Source organism: Selaginella moellendorffii, unplaced genomic scaffold, assembly GCF_000143415.4.
Source record: "Selaginella moellendorffii unplaced genomic scaffold, v1.0 SELMOscaffold_69, whole genome shotgun sequence".
Lineage (NCBI taxonomy): Eukaryota > Viridiplantae > Streptophyta > Lycopodiopsida > Selaginellales > Selaginellaceae > Selaginella > Selaginella moellendorffii.
Window position 1 is genome coordinate 655,312 of NW_003314330.1, and position 17,056 is coordinate 672,367.

A 17,056-nucleotide genomic window follows, 5' to 3' on the forward strand; every position below is an offset into this window, starting at 1 on the left:
GGAAGTCCTTTGAGAGATTTTGGAGATTGAGAAGAAGATAAGAGAAAAGAGTGGAAGAGATGAGGATGGAGAGGTGTGTGTTGAACTTATACTATGAGTGCTTGGAATATGGAAAGAGAATACAGAAAATGTGTATATCAATTAGCCCAAAAACCTTAGCTTATATACAGGAGCGAGTAGTCCGGATTGAAACTAATCTGACGGCTACCAAAATCCCACTACGCTAATATTAGTATACGGCATCATAGCTGTACACTTGGCCCTCACATCATCCCCTCCTCTCGGAATAATGGAAGACCATCAGGGTTCTCTTGTAGATGGGTCGGGATCTGGAGGAACATTAGGAGGAGGCATCAACGGATCTGTAGGTGGTATTAACTACTTATGATCCCTTTGTATGAAGTGTTTCAATTGCTGCACATGCACAATCTCTAGAGGATTAGCCTGCTAGACGTCATGCCGAACTTCAAAAACTTGTGGTTCAACTTGCCGCAATAGCCGATACGGTCCTTTCTATTGCGCAAGGAGCCCCTTAGATAAACCACGTACCATAAGATAGGGAAAATAGACTAACACCAAATCATCCACTTTGTACTCTGCAGGTGGACAATGATGGGAGTTGTACTGCCATTGTTGTCCCACTTGTATGCAGCCTAAGTGTTTGGCAGATTTCACTTGGACAAGTGGAAGAATGCTTATCAAATATTGATCCCACGACCTAGCATCCGCAGCTCGTGGCAATCATGAAGGTAAACCCAGCTTCGTTGGTAATATTGGATTATGACCATATAGGAGTTTATATGGTGAAGCACCAACAGAACTCTACACCCCTGTGACATATGCATACCGAAGATACGGCAAATAACCATCTGTAGCGCACCTTATCTCTCTCCCCTTAAGCCAATTGGAAAAGGGGCAATTGCTTGATGAGAGAGCCCTTAGTGGCTATTTTATCCCCATTTATCCCCCAAGGTTCCAAGGATCCATGGTGACAGTATATCTAAATCTCATCCCATGATCACATGCGCTACATTCACCCCCCCTTCAGAGATGTCAATGTCCTCATTGACTATTGACTAACAACCCCTACTGAGCCAAGGGGAACCAGCACCTCCATTTCCGCACTGAATCAACCAATCCTTCCATTGTGTAGACTAGCTATTCCATGTGAGGCAACTAGTCATCCACCCATACCGTAGTCCCATGGTGGATACCTTCGTCCGTGGATACTCCACACAAGAGGAAGGACGTACGCATGGATGCCCAATACGTATGATTTCAAATTTAGGGGTAGGACTATACCTTGCTCAAGGGTATATTATACTTTTAAGTAGCTACTAATCAATGGGAATCGAACCCGTGCCATTTTCTCTTATACCAACTGTAACGCACCTTATCTCTTTCCCCTTAAGCCAATTGGAAAAGGGGCAATTGCTTGATGAGAGAGCCCTTAGTGGCTATTTTATCCCCATTTATCCCCCAAGGTTCCAAGGATCCACGGTGACAGTATATCCAAATCTCATCCCATGATCACATGCGCTACACCATCCCAATCCGAATGCTGAAAGTTCACATACTTCGCAATCATCCCCTTGAATGTCCGAACGAGCCATTCCACCAGACCGTCTGATTGTGGATGATAAACACTCGTGAAAGTGTGGTGTATCCCCAACCAAGATGTCAAAATATGAAATGCTTCAGCCATAAATGTGGGACCATTATCTGAAAGAATCCACTCTGGACAAGAATGCTGGAACACCACTCAATTGAGGAGGAAGTATCCAACAGCAGTTGCAGAGGTGCTAGCAAGAGCACTAACTTCCACCTAATGAGTTAAGTAGTTAGAAGCAATAATAACATACTCATTGCTAGCAGTTGACCGTGGAAAAGGTCCCATAAGATGAAATGCCACCAACTCAAACGGACAGGAAACTGCAATTGACTCCAACTGTCCTTCCGTAGCCCGAGGGGGAGTATTACAAGCTTAACACCAAATGCAACTATGCACATACCGGATAATATCACATTGCATCTCCGGCCAATAGAAAGACCTGCATAACTTCTCGATTACACGACAATGTCCTATATGCCCACCTAGAACAGGAGAATCATGGTAAGCATGGAGAAACCGCGGAATAAAGATAGAAAGCACCACCAGCCGTAAATAATCATTAGGATCCGTCCCCACAAAATAAAGAAGGCCGTCTTCAAGGCGATATTGAGAATGTAAATGCTAAAAAGGCAAGTCATCAACAAGTGATGTAAGATTCTCAAACCCATTTCGAAGCCTTCGAATCCACGGCTCAATCTTTTGAGTCTCGTGAACCTTATCAAAAGAAAGTAGGCCTAGTGGACACTGAACGTCAAGTACAGCAACTACCGATGGCACAGAATCCTCGTCTAGAAAATCCACAGATGCTAGAACAACAGGCTCATCAGAAATATGAGAAGAGAGTGGAGAAGGAAAAGGAGCTCAAGAAAGGGCATTAGCATTAGCCATAGAACTCCCTAGGCGATGAACAACATCAAAATCATATATCTGAAACTTTGAAGCCCACCAAACAGTACGACCAACCAGGTTTTTCCATTTCAATAATGAAATAATAACAGTATAGTTACCTTCAAGTAATGTTTGAGAACCATATAGATATGCATGAAGTTTCTCGAAACCCCAGACTGCTGCTAAACACTCCTCTATCGTGAAGTAGTTCATCTCCGCTAGTTGTAATGTATGGCTTATATACACAATGGGATGGCGCTGACCAAGCACACTTGAACTCTCTTGCATTAACACACCTCCAAGACCAATGTCAGAAGCATCCACGTGTAAAATAAAAGGTTGAGTGTAGTCAGGATATGCTAAAACCGGAGGAGTCGTCAATAGCTCTTTGAGATCCCCAAACGCCTGCTCACAATCTGGAGACCAGATGAAAGATGATGTTGATGACTTCAGCAACGCTCACAATAGTGCAGTGCAATCAGAAAGATGATTCACAAAATGACTGAGATACTGCATCTTGCCCAAGAAGTGTTGCACATCATTCACACACTTCGGAGTAAGGAACTTTAGAATAGCCACAAGCCAAGATCAACTTGCAAACCTTCACAAGAAATACGATACCCAAGATAAGTTGTATCCTTAGACCCAAACACACACTTCGACTGCTTCAGCTTTAAACCAATGTCATATAACCAATTTAACACTTTACAAACATCACGAATGTGCTCCTTCCACGTCCCCTCCGAGTGGATCAAGACATCATCAATGAAATCAGTAGTCACCTCCAGCATATTGCAAAGAACTTCGTCCATCATCTGTTAGAAAGTTGCTGGAGCATTGTTCAAACCAAACGGCATCACCAAGAACTTGTATAAACCAAATGGTGTACAAAAAGCAGTCTTAGGAATATTTTCTTCGGCCATCAGTACTTGCCAGTACCCAAAAGCAAGATCTAGCTTGGTGAACTAATGACTTCGCCCCAAATGATCCAAGAGATCAATAATGTGAGGAAGAGGGTACACATCTAGGATCGTCACTTTATTTAATGGATGATAGTCAATGCAGAAATAAATACTCCCATCAGGCTTCGTCACAAGATGAGATTCACATGCCTAAGGACTCTGCAACTTCCGAATAACACCCTTCTCCAACATCTCCTTGATGTTTGTATATAAAATTTTGATTTCCTTAGGTGACCGACAATAAATAGGAACCTTGATTGGACAAGCATCCCCGGTTGGATTCGGATGACATGTGGCAATCTTGGCCCCAAACGATAGGTCAAATTCAAAGAGATCAAAATACTCTTTCATGAGCCGGTCAACAGCTACAACACAAAGATTGTCGGAGGGATCGGAAAAGGGAAGAGCAAAACAAGATGGAAACACATGAGGAAATAGTGGGGGAACAAAAGTAATGGAAGCAGAGGTAGAAGTAGAAGGACAAAGAGGTATGGAAGTGAGAGGAATAGATGAAACATAAGGAAGTATAAAACAAGGGGGAGAAGCCTCAAAATCATATTTGGCATGATTGCGCTGCAACCAATCCATACCAAAAATAAGGTCAAAAGCTTGACTAGGCACCACTCGCAACCACTGCAACTCAAGCTCGAAATCGCCCACATGCACAACCAGGTCCACCTCATCCTGTGTGCATGCATGTGTACAGCCGTTGCCATAAAGAATGAAAATTGGGTCTGCCGCACAACACAAGTGTAGACGACAACGTATGGCAACAGGTCGAGCAATAGAAGATAAACTCAAACTTGTATCAACCAACATGGAGAGAATAATAGGAGACCTCTTGGTATAAAAACAAGCTTGGAATGTAAACATTAGATGAACTAGTGCCAAGTGAACCCCTTGATGATACTCCTAAAAGAAAAATAGAGGGGTCATTAACTTATTCACGCAAAGTCCCTCCATTACTCGTGTGACTCTTTGTTTCTTGGATGCACCTTGGTGTCCAAACCTTCCACTGCAGCAGCACTAACGGGACGTTTCTGACGCTAAGGTCTTCACTCAGGAAATGGAGGTCGCCAATCCGGAAAACCTCGACAACGCCAATAACTATGATCAACTTCATCACACGTCCAACAACGAATATCACAGCCATGACCATGTCCTCGCCCTTGTCCTTGGACTCAAGCAACAGCAGCATCAACTTGCATTGGAACAGGACCATCACTCATAGGAAGTGGAGTAGAAGGACATGTAGCGAGAAGTGGAAAAGGTGACATCTCATAATGTTGTGCCAAGCGAAGAGCATCGTCAAGGGTGGTGGGAGCAAGTGCATGCACAAGTCTGACAAGATCTTGACGAAGTGCTAGCCACAACATTCCTAGCTTGATCCGCTCAGACATATTAGGCTCCACACAAAGCAAAAGACTTTAGAAACGAACGCCAAATTGCATCACCGACTTAGATGGCTCTTGGCGAAGATGATATAATTGTTGAAAAGCATCATCATAATCATCGGCATGTCCGAAGGCACATTTGAGGACGTCTGAAAGAACACTCCAATCCCCACGAGTGGCTGCGCTCAATCCATTGTACCATTGCAATACTGTCCTTTGGAGACACGTGGGAAACTCATGCAAACGTCGAGTATCATCCTAAGAATGATATGTGGCAATCATCATAAAGTGATTGAACAAATGGTACACATCATCCCCAAGATTCCCGCGAAAGAACTCCGGCCAAACGCGCGGATTGGCACCAAGAGCAGGAGGAGTTGTACCATGTGCCATGAATGTTGCTATCAATTGAGTTTGGTTGTTCAATTGCAAGCACATAGCATCAAACAATTGGACTAACTGCTGCTCCAGAGTCAAAGGAGGAGATTGCTGATCTGCCATAAAAATGAACGAAAAAGAAAGAGCAAAAGTAAAGAAATGACAAAAAGCTAGAAGGAAATGATAGATCTAGACAATGCAAAAAACTAGATCTAAACCAAAATCCTGAAAAAGAAGAACAAAAGAAAGGAAATAGATAAAGCTAGATCTAGACAATGTAAAAGCTAGATCTAAACTAAAATCCCAAATTCAAACACTTCGCAGGGACAATCAAAGATGCCCCTCAACTCCACCAATGTGAGTGTTTGGAATATGGAAAGAGAATACAGAAAATGTGCATATCAATTAGCCCAAAAACCCTAGCTTATATATAGGAACAAGTGGTTCAGATTGAAACCAATCTGATGGCTACCAAAATCCCATTACGCTAATATTAGTATATAGCATCGTAGCCATACACTTGGCCTTCACAATACTATAATTGTGAAATTAATTTATTTTTGGAAAAATTCCTACAATTGTGTCGAAATCAATAAATTTCTACATGTTCTTAGAAATCAAGAAGGAAATGTCTGAAATCTTTCATTGATTTGTCTTTATTCCTTGCATCCTATAAAGTGAAGATTGTTAATCAAAATTTACTTATATCGTAAGTAGTTTTAATAATGGATCTAAACACTTTTCCATTTAAGAACTATTTTCCATTTAAATCCCATTTCATAATTTAAATACTTTCCCATGGATTTTGTTCATAGCCACCTTGAGAATTTAATATGTAAAGAAAATAGAAATTTAAAAGCAAGAGTTTTTAATGGCCTTTTGCAAATGAAATACTTTTTATATATATATATATATATATATATATATATATATCTGTGTGTGTGTGTGTGTGTGTGCTAAACATCTAGTTTTTAAAATAATTTTTACTTTTTGTAAATAATAATTTTAATATATAAATTAAAATAATAGTGAATTTAGTATTTAAATACAAGATCCACTTTTTATTTAATTAGATTATAAAAAGAATGAGTATAGAAAAGAGAAAAATAAAAAGTAAACTCAGTTACTTTTTTTGGTGATGCATATCATAAAGTGGAATTACATCTATGTATTAAAATTTTGATGCACAATATTATATTAATATTGATTCTCAGTTATTTATTACTTTCTGTTTTGTTGCTTATTTTGTTTTCATGAAATTAAGGTCTAGAAAGTTAGTGAACTCCTCATTGTCATATACTATAAAAAGATCAAGTCACAATATTAAAAAAAGTTCTTGAAAATTTATATATAAAAACTAACCCAATTCTCAGGATAAATATTTTTCTAAATAAATTAGAAGTGAGTGATTTATTTTTTATTATGCCTATAATACTTAATAAGATTAGCTCATAAATTATATTTTCATCTTTTGAAGATCAGTGTGTCGAAAAGAATAAGTTTATTAAAGACTGAGAGAGTTTAAAAACCATTGTCCTCAAAAACAATACGTTTTAGGTTTTTACAATGGAATGGGAGGAACGTCACCTACACAAGAGGACGCAATTGCTATTCATAAAAAATTCTCTCTCGAAGTTAAAGAAAATCTGTGTATGGCCTGAGAACAAAATGCTGCTATACTCGTTCTCCTCGCGAACTATACTATACCTTGCGAACTCCAAAATTGTCTAAACGGTAGATCGTCCACATGAATTCAAACGAGATCGAAGTTCCTCCACCTATATGGTGAAGCACACTTAGAAGGAGCAGTTCCAAATATACACGGACCTTGAGCTTGCCGTGAGAGTCATGCAAGCCAGTCGGGGTCAAACATAAACTCCTCCTCGCCAATTAAAGAGCGATCAACTTGCCACGCGTATCTGGCAGACCAAAAGGTTTTTTCGATAGAGGTGAATTTCCAAACGAGTCATACCTTAGCTTCAATAGCTGGTCAGCAAGAGGAAGGACAGTGCAACTTTCTTAAAGAACGCCGAGTAATTCCTTTAAACAATCCACCTTTTCAAAACCAGCTATTTATCAGAAAACGACTCACATAGCATTCACTTACTTTAGAGCTTAGCTTTATGTCAACAATATGTGACCTTATGCTAAGGGACAGCTCCTGTAGATCGAGCTCAAAGTTTGAGAAAAACTCATCCAAAGGGATAGCTTGCTCGCACAATGTGTCCCACACACGTTTGTAGCACATTAGCTGCAACCTGTAAACTTTGTAAAGCCACAAAGAATATGCATTTGCTCTGGCAGCTCTTCCGCTTTGTTTCCCTGGAAGGAAGAAAACAAAGAACAGTCATGACGAAGGAAGAAAACTTGTGAATGACTACTACCACTCACCTGGATTGTAAGGCCAATGTCTAAAACACACAGCTTCAGCCTCACTCGGAAAGATTCCACTGCCTTTTGTGCAATGAAGTTAAAGCGATGAACGTCCAAATCCACTTCGAGGTAGCCGGGACCATGGATCATGGAAGTCATCCATGACAACGATGCGATCTAGCTAAGAAAACGAAAGCGGACCTTGTGAAACGAGTGCTGTGGACGGGAAAGAACGGGCTTCTCATTTGAAGTCACGACCAGCTTCTTCTCTGGAGCACTGAGATGTATCTCATCCGGATTCAAAAATCTGGCCACAATCTTTAGCCTCTCCCTGAACGAAACAATTGTCTCTCCAACAAGGCCTCTGATCTTCTCCTGTTCGTCGTCGAGTAATTTCTGGAACAAAACAATGAATTCTTCACAAGCGATTATAAAACAAGTGACTCACAGATAGCATGTCTTTTAGATACTGAGGGCCGTTCCTCTTGAACTCTTCCGACATTCTGTAATAGAAAACCAAGTTCAAACCTTCGCCATTGTTTTCAGCTGGAAACATTGAGGCAGAGTACGTAGGGACCTAAAGTAAAAGTCATCAAACCCATAAAAAACGAAGATAGATACAAACCTGAATGTTGAAAATAAACAAAGAGGGGAACTTGTCGTCTGGATTTCCGTCTACAATATGCGATAGATCCACAAACCGAGCGACATGATCGATTTTCTTTCCCAATCTTCACTTTTACAGAATACATGGCGTAAGGAGTTCAGACAATCTAAAATACATCAGTGGAAACATTCCAGATGTTTCATTCTCAATTTCCCAGAACTAGAAGACATTTATTGATTCTGGTCCACAAATGATCAACGTGAGCTGTACCTTAAGCTCATCTAATCCACTTGGTGTTCTTCCAAGAACTAATCATGTTGTCTTCACAAGCTGGGCGTGTGACGTAGCTTTAATTGTCCAACCCTACCCTCTACCTTTATGGAGCATCAAAGTTTTGCGAAATATTTCGGGATAACCTAATTTTCAAATACGAATATTTTAAAGGTATCCGTAAAGTTGTTCATTTTCTCACAGTGGCGCAGACAATCCGGTGCTTGGCGGGCATGGTCGCCAGCCCCGTCTTCTCCTCCATGTCAATCTCCTGCCCATCCGGCATCCTCCACTCGAATCGATGCAGAAGATAGGCCAGCGTGAGCGACACGTGGGGAATCGCCAGCGGTATTCCCACGCAGCGGCGCCGCCCGGATCCGAAAGGTATGAGATCGAAGTGGCTCCCCAGGACGTTGTGATCGCTGCCCAGGAATCGCTCTGGACAGAAGCTCTCGGGATCGCTCCAGTTCGCCGGGTCGTGATGGATCCCCCAGATATTGACGAGCAGCGTGGTGTTGGCCGGGATTGTGTAGCCGGCGAGCTGGGCGGTCGCGGGATTGCTGTGTGGGAGGCCAGTGGTGGCCAGTGGATGCAAGCGCAGAACTTCCTTGACGATGGCTTGGATGTAAGGGAGATCTTTGAGGTCTGACTCTTCCAGGCAGCGGTTCCTTCCAACGATCCGGTCGAGCTCTTCGTGCGCTTTCTTCTGGACGCCGGGGCAGCGTATCATCTCGGCCATCGCCCACTCCACAGTGCCTTTGGAGGTGTTCGTCCCAGCTAAGAGAAGAGTCTATCATGGAATCGAGCACGAGTTCTTAGCGAGCAAGAAGAGATTTTTTTCTCCTTACCTGGAGGAGTGCGATGATCGCCATGTCGTCCAGCTTGTTCTCGCCACCCAGTGAGAGCATCACGTCCACAAAGTCCCTGGGAGGATTCTCCGCGACGAAGCTCTCCTTGTGCTGCTTGACGATCGCGTTTAGGAAGTTCTCCACAGCCGGTATGATCTGGTTCTTCAGCCTGTGCTCGCTCCTCTTGATCTTGTCGACCCATCGCAGCGCAGGGATGAAGTCTCCGATGTACAGCCGCTCCGACTCCGTGATGATCGTGTCCCACACAGCGCGATAAGCCTCGGCCTCTCGGGTGACAGGGGTGTCCGAGTTATAGAACTTCTGGCCGAAGAGAACCGACGTCATCAAGTTGGTGAAGAGCCCGTGGAGCAGCGCGGTGAGATCAAACGCCTCCCCGGCAGCCACCGACTTCTCGATGATCGAGGCAAACGCCGCAACCTCGCGCTTGCGGATCCCAGAGAAGTGGTTCACTCTCCCGGTGGCGAAGATCTCCGTGCCGCTCACTCGCCGCAGCATCTTCCAGCGCTCGCCGTGAGGAGCAAACACAAGATCATTGTAGTCGTGGCTTACGTTCTTGAAGAAGGTGTGGAACTGGGGCCTGCTCGCAAACTCGACATCGTGATCCTTGAGAACCTCCCTGGCCATCGCGGGGCTGCTGATAATTACGTGAGGACGGCTTCCCAGCTCCATATACATGATCGGTCCATACTTCTTGGCGAGACGATGGAGAGAGCGGTGCCTGGAGCGGCTGAGAGAGGGCAGTGATCCAACAAGAGGCCAGGAAAAGGGACCGGGTGGAAGATTGCTATGCGCCTTCTTCCTCGAGTAGAGATTGAGCAGCGCAAAGAATGCGATCGCCAAGCACAGACAAGTCGTCCAGTAGTACCAAACGCTGGAGTAGAGAAGAGAATCCATGGGATTCCTTTGAGAGATGAGAAGAAGATAAGAGAAAAGAGTGGAAGAGATGTGTCTTGAACTTATACTATAATTGTGAGATTAATTTATATTTGGAAAAATTCCTATGAATGGAAAGTCCGCAAGCATCAAGATCAATTGCATGTTCTTAGAGATTGAGAAGGAAATGTCTAAGATGTTTTGATTTGTCTTTCTGTAAAGTGCAGATTGGTGGTTGAATTTCTTCACTTTGACATTTAGAAAACTGGGCAGAAATCACAGTGTCAACATCCATAGGACCATTCAAATGTTTTGTTTTAATTAAATACTCAGATTCTCCTTGTCCCTTGTCTGTGAAATTCTTTCATTTATTAACTTTAAATTTCTGTTAATAAAAATTTAAAACTCCATGGACAAGCTCACAAAATTTATAATTATATTAAATAATTACACCAATAAATAATAATATTTTAAAGTATTCTTAGGATTTAATGTTTTACCATTAATAATATATAACACTACAACAGGATGTAAGCAATGAGACTAGTATTAAAATAGCTCAATCTGTTTTAAGAAAATATATGCTTGTAATATCTATAATGTTAAAGATTATAAAGTTTTTATTTAAATTTAAATTTTTTATAAGTGGGTATTAACTTCATATGTAAAAGTTGTAATGATAACTGTAACAATGTTCTATTCACTTCTATATATTTAACACTTAGTTGTGTGTATGTATGTGTGTGTGTATGTCTATATATATAAATATATAAAATTAAATATGTACATAAAATAAATAAATAAATTTAATTGTAGTAAAAACTTTTATGCCATTTCACCAAATATCAGTTTAAAATGATAAAACTTAAAACCAAACAAGAGTTTAAAATTTTAACCATCTTTGAATTCTAAGCACTTTTTATTTTGATATATAAGAAGGAATCTTCAATCCACTCTTTGTAAAGAACTTTGTTATAAAAAAACTTAAGCTTATCTCTTTTTATTTTCCTATAGAAATTTTTATTCTTCTTCTCCTCTAGGGTGGCTACCACAAATTTCACAACTTTTAGTATTTATGATTATTGTCAATGTAAAAAATCCTTTATAGGGTAAATCTATAAGAAATATTAAAATTAAAATGTCTGCAAAACTTTTTAAAAGATACTATAGTTAAAATCCTCAGCACTGCTAAAGTGATAATTCTTAATCCTTATATAGTTTTTGCATCTTCATGTAGCATTTTAAATTTTCCATAATGATAGATTTTATTTAAATATAGAGTGCTTATTGCATTTTTTTAAAGAATTATATATATCCTTAAAGTACCTCTATTTACTTTCCTATAAATTTTGTTTATAGCCACCTCAACAATTTAATACATAGATAAAATAGAAATTTAGAAGCAAAAATTTTTAATAGCCTTTTGCAAATGACACACACACACACACACACAACTTTTTAGTGTTTTAAGAATAATTTTTAATTTTTTGATGTGAGGGCCAAGTGTACGGTTACAATGCAGTATACTAATATTAGCGTAGTGGGATTTTGGTAGCCGTCGGATTGGTTTCAATCCGGACCACTTGCTCTTGTATATAAGTTAGGGTTTTTGGGCTAATTAATATGCACATTTCTGTATTCCCTTTCCATGCACTTACATTGATGGAGTTGAGGGGCACTTTTGATTATCCCTGAAGAGTGCTAGCTTTTGTATTGTCTAGATCTAGCTTTTTCCATTTCCTTTTTTTTGTTCTTCCCTTTCAGGATTTAGATTTTGATCTAGCTTTTTGGATTGTCTAGATCTACCATTTCTTTCTAGCATTTTCCTTTTCTTTTGCTCTTTCTTTTTCGTTTATCTTCATGGCAGATAAGTAATCTCCTCCTTTGACTCTAGAGCAGTAGTTGGTCCAATTGCTTGATGCTATGTGCTTGCAATTGAACAACCAAACTCAATTGATGGCAGCATTCACGACACGTGGTCCAACTCCTCCTGCTCTTGGTGCCAATCCTTGTGTTTGGTCGAAGTTCTTTCGTGGGAATCCTGGGGATGATGTGTACCATTGGTTTGATCACTTCACGGTGATTGCCACATATCATTCTTGGGATAATGCTCAACATTTGGGTGAGTTTCCCACGTGTCTCTAAGGGACGGCATTGCAGTGGTACAATGGATTGAGCACGGCCACTCGTGGGGATTGGAGTGTTCTTCCGGACATCCTCAAACGTGCCTTCGGACATGCCGACAATTGTGATGATGCCTTCCAACAATTGCATCATCTTTGCCAAAGGCCATCTGAGTTGGTAATGCAATTTGGCATTCGTTTCCGAAGTCTTTTGCTTTGTGCGGAGCTTAATATGTCGGAGCGGATCAAGCTAGGAATGTTGTGGCCAGCACTTTGTCAAGATCTTGTCGGACTTGTGCATGCACTTACTCCTGCCACCCTTGACGATACTCTTCGCTTGGCACAAAGTTATAAGACATCGCCTCTTCCACTTCTCGCTGCACGTCCTTCAGCTCCACTTCTTCTAAGTGATGGTCTTGTTCCAATGGAGGTTGATGCTGCTGCTACTTGAGTCCAAGGACAAGGGCGAGGACATGGTCGTGGCTGTGATGTGCATTGCTAGGCGTGTGATGAAGTTGGTTATACTTATTGGCGTTGTTGATGCTTTCCAGATTGGCGACCTCCATTTTCTGGGTGGAGACCTTGGCGTTAGCAATGTCCCGTTGGTGCTATTGCAGTGGAAGGTTTGGACACCGCGGTGCATTCGAGAAACGAGGATTCGCACGAGTAACGGAGGGACCTTGCACAAATAAGTTAGTGACCCCTCCATCTTTCTTTTGGGAGTATCATCAAGGGGTTCACTCGGCACCGGTTCATCTAGTGTTCACTTTCCAAGCTCGTTTTTATAACAAAAGGTCTCCTATTATTCTCTCCGTGTTAGTTGATACAGGTTCAAGTTTATCTTCTATTGCTCGACCTGTTGCCACACGTTGTCATCTACACTTGTGTTATGCAGCAGACCCAGTTTTTATTCTTTATGGCAATAGCCATACACATGCATGTGCACGAGATGAGGTAGACTTGGTTGTGCATGTGGGCGATCTCAAGCTTGAGCTACAGTTGTTGTGGGTGGTGCCGAGTCAAACTTTTAACCTCATTCTTGGTATGGATTGGTTGCAGTGCAATCATGCCAAATGTGATTTTGAGGTTTCTCCCCCTTGTCTCATACTTCCTTATGTTTCATTCAATCCTCTCACTTCCGTACCTCTTCGTCCCTTTATTTCTACCTTTGTTTCCATTACTTTTGTTCCCCCACTATTTCCTCTTGTGTTTCCATCTTGTTCTGCTCTTCCCTTTTCCGATCCCTCCGACGATCTTTGTGTTGCAGTTGTTGACTGACTCATGAAGGAGTATTCTGATCTCTTTGAATTTGACCTATCGTTTGGGGCCAAGATTGCCACACGTCATCCAATTCCAACCAGGGATGTTCGTCCAATCAAGGTTCCTGTTCGTCGTCGGTCACCCAAGGAGATCAAGATTTTACGTGCAAACGTCAAGGAGATGTTGGAGAAGGGTGTTATTCGGAAGTCGCAGAGTCCTTGGGCATGTGAACCTCATCTTGTGACGAAGCCTGATGGGAGTATTCGTTTTTGCATCGACTATCGTCCATTAAATGAAGTGACGATCCCGGATGTGTACCCTCTTCCTCACACTGCTGATCTCTTGGATTGTCTGGGGCGAAGTCGTTGGTTCACGAAGCTAGATCTTGCTTCTGGGTACTGGCAAGTACCAATGGCTGAAGAAGATATTCCTAAGACTGCTTTTCGTACACCGTTTGGTTTGTACGAGTTCTTGGTGATGCCTTTTGGTTTGAACAATGCTCCAGCAACTTTCCAGCGGATGATGGACTAGGTTCTTTGTGATATGCTAGAGGTGATTGCTGACTTCATTGATGATGTCTTGATTCACTCTGAGGGACATGGGAGGAGCACATTCGTTATGTGTGTAAAGTGTTGGATTGGCTACAGGACGTTGGTTTAAAGCTGAAGTAGTCGAAGTGCATGTTTGGGTCTAAGGACACAACTTATCTTAGGTACCGTATTTCTCGTGAGGGTTTGCAAGTTGATCCTGACAAACTTGTAGCCATTCTAAAGTTCCCTACTCTAAAGTGTGTGAATGATATGCAGTACTTCCTAGGCAAGGTGCAGTATCTCGGTCGTTTTGTGGATCATTTTTCTGATTGCATTGCACCATTGCAAGCGTTGCTGAAGTTATCAACGTCATTTTTCATCTGGTCTTCAGATTGTGAGCGGGTGTTTGTGGATCTTAAAGAGGTATTGACGACTCCTCCGGTTTTGGCATATCTTGACTACACTTGACCTTTTATTTTGCGCGTGGATGCTTCTGATATTGGTTTTGAAGGTGTGTTAATGCAAGAAATCCCGAGTGTGTTTGGTCAGCATCATCCCATTGCATATATAAGCCATACGTTACAACCAACAGAGGTGAACTACTCCACGATAGAGAAGGAGTGTTTAGCGGCAGTTTGGGGTTTTGAGAAACTTCATGCATATCTACATGGTTCTCGGACGTTACTTGAAAGTGACCATGCTGCCGTTACTTCATTATTGAAGCGGAAGAGCCTGGTTGGTCGTACTGCTCGGTGGGCTTTGAAGCTTCAGATATATGATTTTGATGTTGTTCATCATCTAGGGAGTTCTATGGTTAATGCTGATGCCCTTTCTCGAGCTCCTCTTCCTTCTCCACTCTCTTCTCATGTTTCTGATGAGCCTATTGTTCCAGAATCTGTGGATTTTCTAAACGAGGATTCTGTGTCGTTGGCAGTTGTTGTACTTGACGTTTAGTGTCCACAAAGCACAGAGCAAGATCTACCTTCTCTTGATGAGGTTCACAAAGCTCAAAAGATTGAGCCATGGATTTGAAAGCTTCGAGATGCATTTGAGAATCTTGGATCATTTGCTGATGATTTCCCTTTCCGACATTTACATTCTCAATATCGCCTTAAAGATGGCCTTCTTTATTTTGTGAGGATGGATCCTGATGATCATTTATGGCTGGTGGTGCCTTCTGTCTTTATTTTGCGGTTTCTCCATGCCTACCATGATTCTCCTGTTCTAGGTGGGTATATGGGACATCATCATGTGACTGAGAAGCTGCGCAGGTCTTTCTATTAGCCGGAGATGCGACTGTAAGGAACCAACTCTCCAAGGTGTCGTAGGCTAAAGGATCCCCAAAAGCATGACCAAAATGACAAAGAGTTCATCGGATGGGACCGAGTCAAAGATCGAGTCGAAGACTGACTTTGAGACCGAGTTCGAGATAGAGTCCAGGATCAAGTCCGAGGCCGAATCGGAGACCGAGTTCGAGACGAGTTCGAGACAGAGTCTGAGATCCAAATTGGGTCCGAGACCGAGTCCGAGGTCGAGTCCAAAGTCGAGTCCAAGATTGAGTCCGAGATCGAGTCCGAGATCGAGTCCGAGACCGAATCCGAAGTTGGGTCTGAGATCGAGTCCGAGACCGAATCCGAAGTCGGGTCTGAGATCGAGTCCGAGACTGAGTCTGAAGTCGGGTCCGAGATCGAGTCCGAGTCCGAGTACTAATACAGGTCAAGGGGTGAAAGCCCAAAGCGTGCGTCTCCCGGGGGGGGGGGGGGGGGGGGGGGGCTGCAGGCGGTTCCAAAAGTATAGTAGGGATAGTGAGGTCTAGGAACCAGTCTTGAAGGAACTCTTCAGTGGTGCTTCCAAACTGACTTGAGGTTGAGACTGGGGCCGAGGTTGAGACTTGGGTGGGAGTGAGCAGGGACTTGGGTGGTGCCGAAGGGGCCACCCCAGGAAGTGCTCAAGAGCAGCTCCCACTCCCGAAAGGGAAACCGACTGTGGTGCTTCCGGCTCATGTGGAGTGGTGCCTCACTTGAGTACCATGTGGCTCATTGATCCTCGCCCTTCCTAGGGGATTGGGCCTTCCTTCGGGATGGAAGTGGGGGGGTAGAGGTACCCATATTGGGCCGTTATGCCACAGTGTTTCGCCCCGGTGTCCCGAAGCAAGTGTTGCACCCAAGACTTGGGATTTAGAGGGTCCTATGATCAAGTCTTGTGGTACCAAGGGGTGTTAAGAACCTGGAGGCTTGGTGTGCTTGGCTGCTTGTGCCTGCTGGGAGTGTAGCCAAACCTTAAGTCCAATCTAACCCGGGGAGGGGGATTAGAAGAGATTTGGGAATCTGTGGATGGATGGCTAATGCTCCGTTGCTCGTGTAGTGAGTAGCTGAAACCAAGTAGGACCAAGTAGGAGCTGGTACCATAGGCGGGAACTGTGGCGAGGGAACTTAGCAAAAACCGAGGCAATGTTGGACAGATAGACGAGGTAAGCTAACAAATGGGAAAGGAAAAATTTGTGGCTTACAATTTGGTATCGGAGCCTTTTCCTTAGTTCTAGCGAAGGATAGAGGCGGATTTCTGGGAGATGGCAAAGGCAGGGCAAAAACAAACCAAGGCGGAGACGGAACCTCCTCCAGAGCTGGAGCCTTCAGTCGAACAAGAGGCTATGGATGAAGAATCCTTGCATGAGGAGGACTCCAGTGAGGAAACTTCCAAACAAGAGTCCGGTGGTGAGGTGCGGTCGTCCAAGGCTTGATTGGATGTTCTAGAACGACAATTGGCACAGACCAATGCCCTGCTGGAGACTCTCGTACGCAAGCTAAAGCGTGACGAGAAGCGGAAGAAAAGGCGAAAGACTGCGGATGCTGGCAGCGCAGAAGGTGCAAACCCTTCGGTAGGGATTGAGGCAGAACCAAACAAGGTTAAACAGACC

At 42.8% G+C, this 17,056-nt stretch overlaps 1 protein-coding gene across 1 annotated transcript; it reads right to left on the minus strand.

The window, feature by feature from the left end:
- Positions 1–8,626: 8,626 nt before the first annotated feature.
- LOC112340684 (flavonoid 3'-monooxygenase-like) lies at positions 8,627–10,337 on the minus strand. Its single transcript, XM_024659488.1, has 2 exons — positions 9,333–10,337; positions 8,627–9,274 (listed from the first exon to the last, which is right to left on the minus strand). Exons 1-2 carry the CDS (start codon positions 10,245–10,247, stop codon positions 8,675–8,677), a joined length of 1,515 nt encoding a protein of 504 aa, XP_024515256.1. The 5' UTR covers positions 10,248–10,337; the 3' UTR covers positions 8,627–8,674.
- Between the last annotated feature and the right edge of the window lie 6,719 nt (positions 10,338–17,056).

Bases quoted from the DNA above. Each gene is read 5' to 3' on its own strand.
- LOC112340684 (XM_024659488.1), bottom strand. From the start codon at position 10,247: ATGGATTCTCTTCTCTACTCCAGCGTTTGGTACTACTGGACGACTTGT. The intron at 9,275-9,332 runs GTAAGGAGAAAA...ATTCCATGATAG, and splicing joins CGATCATCGCACTCCTCCAG to ACTCTTCTCTTAGCTGGGAC.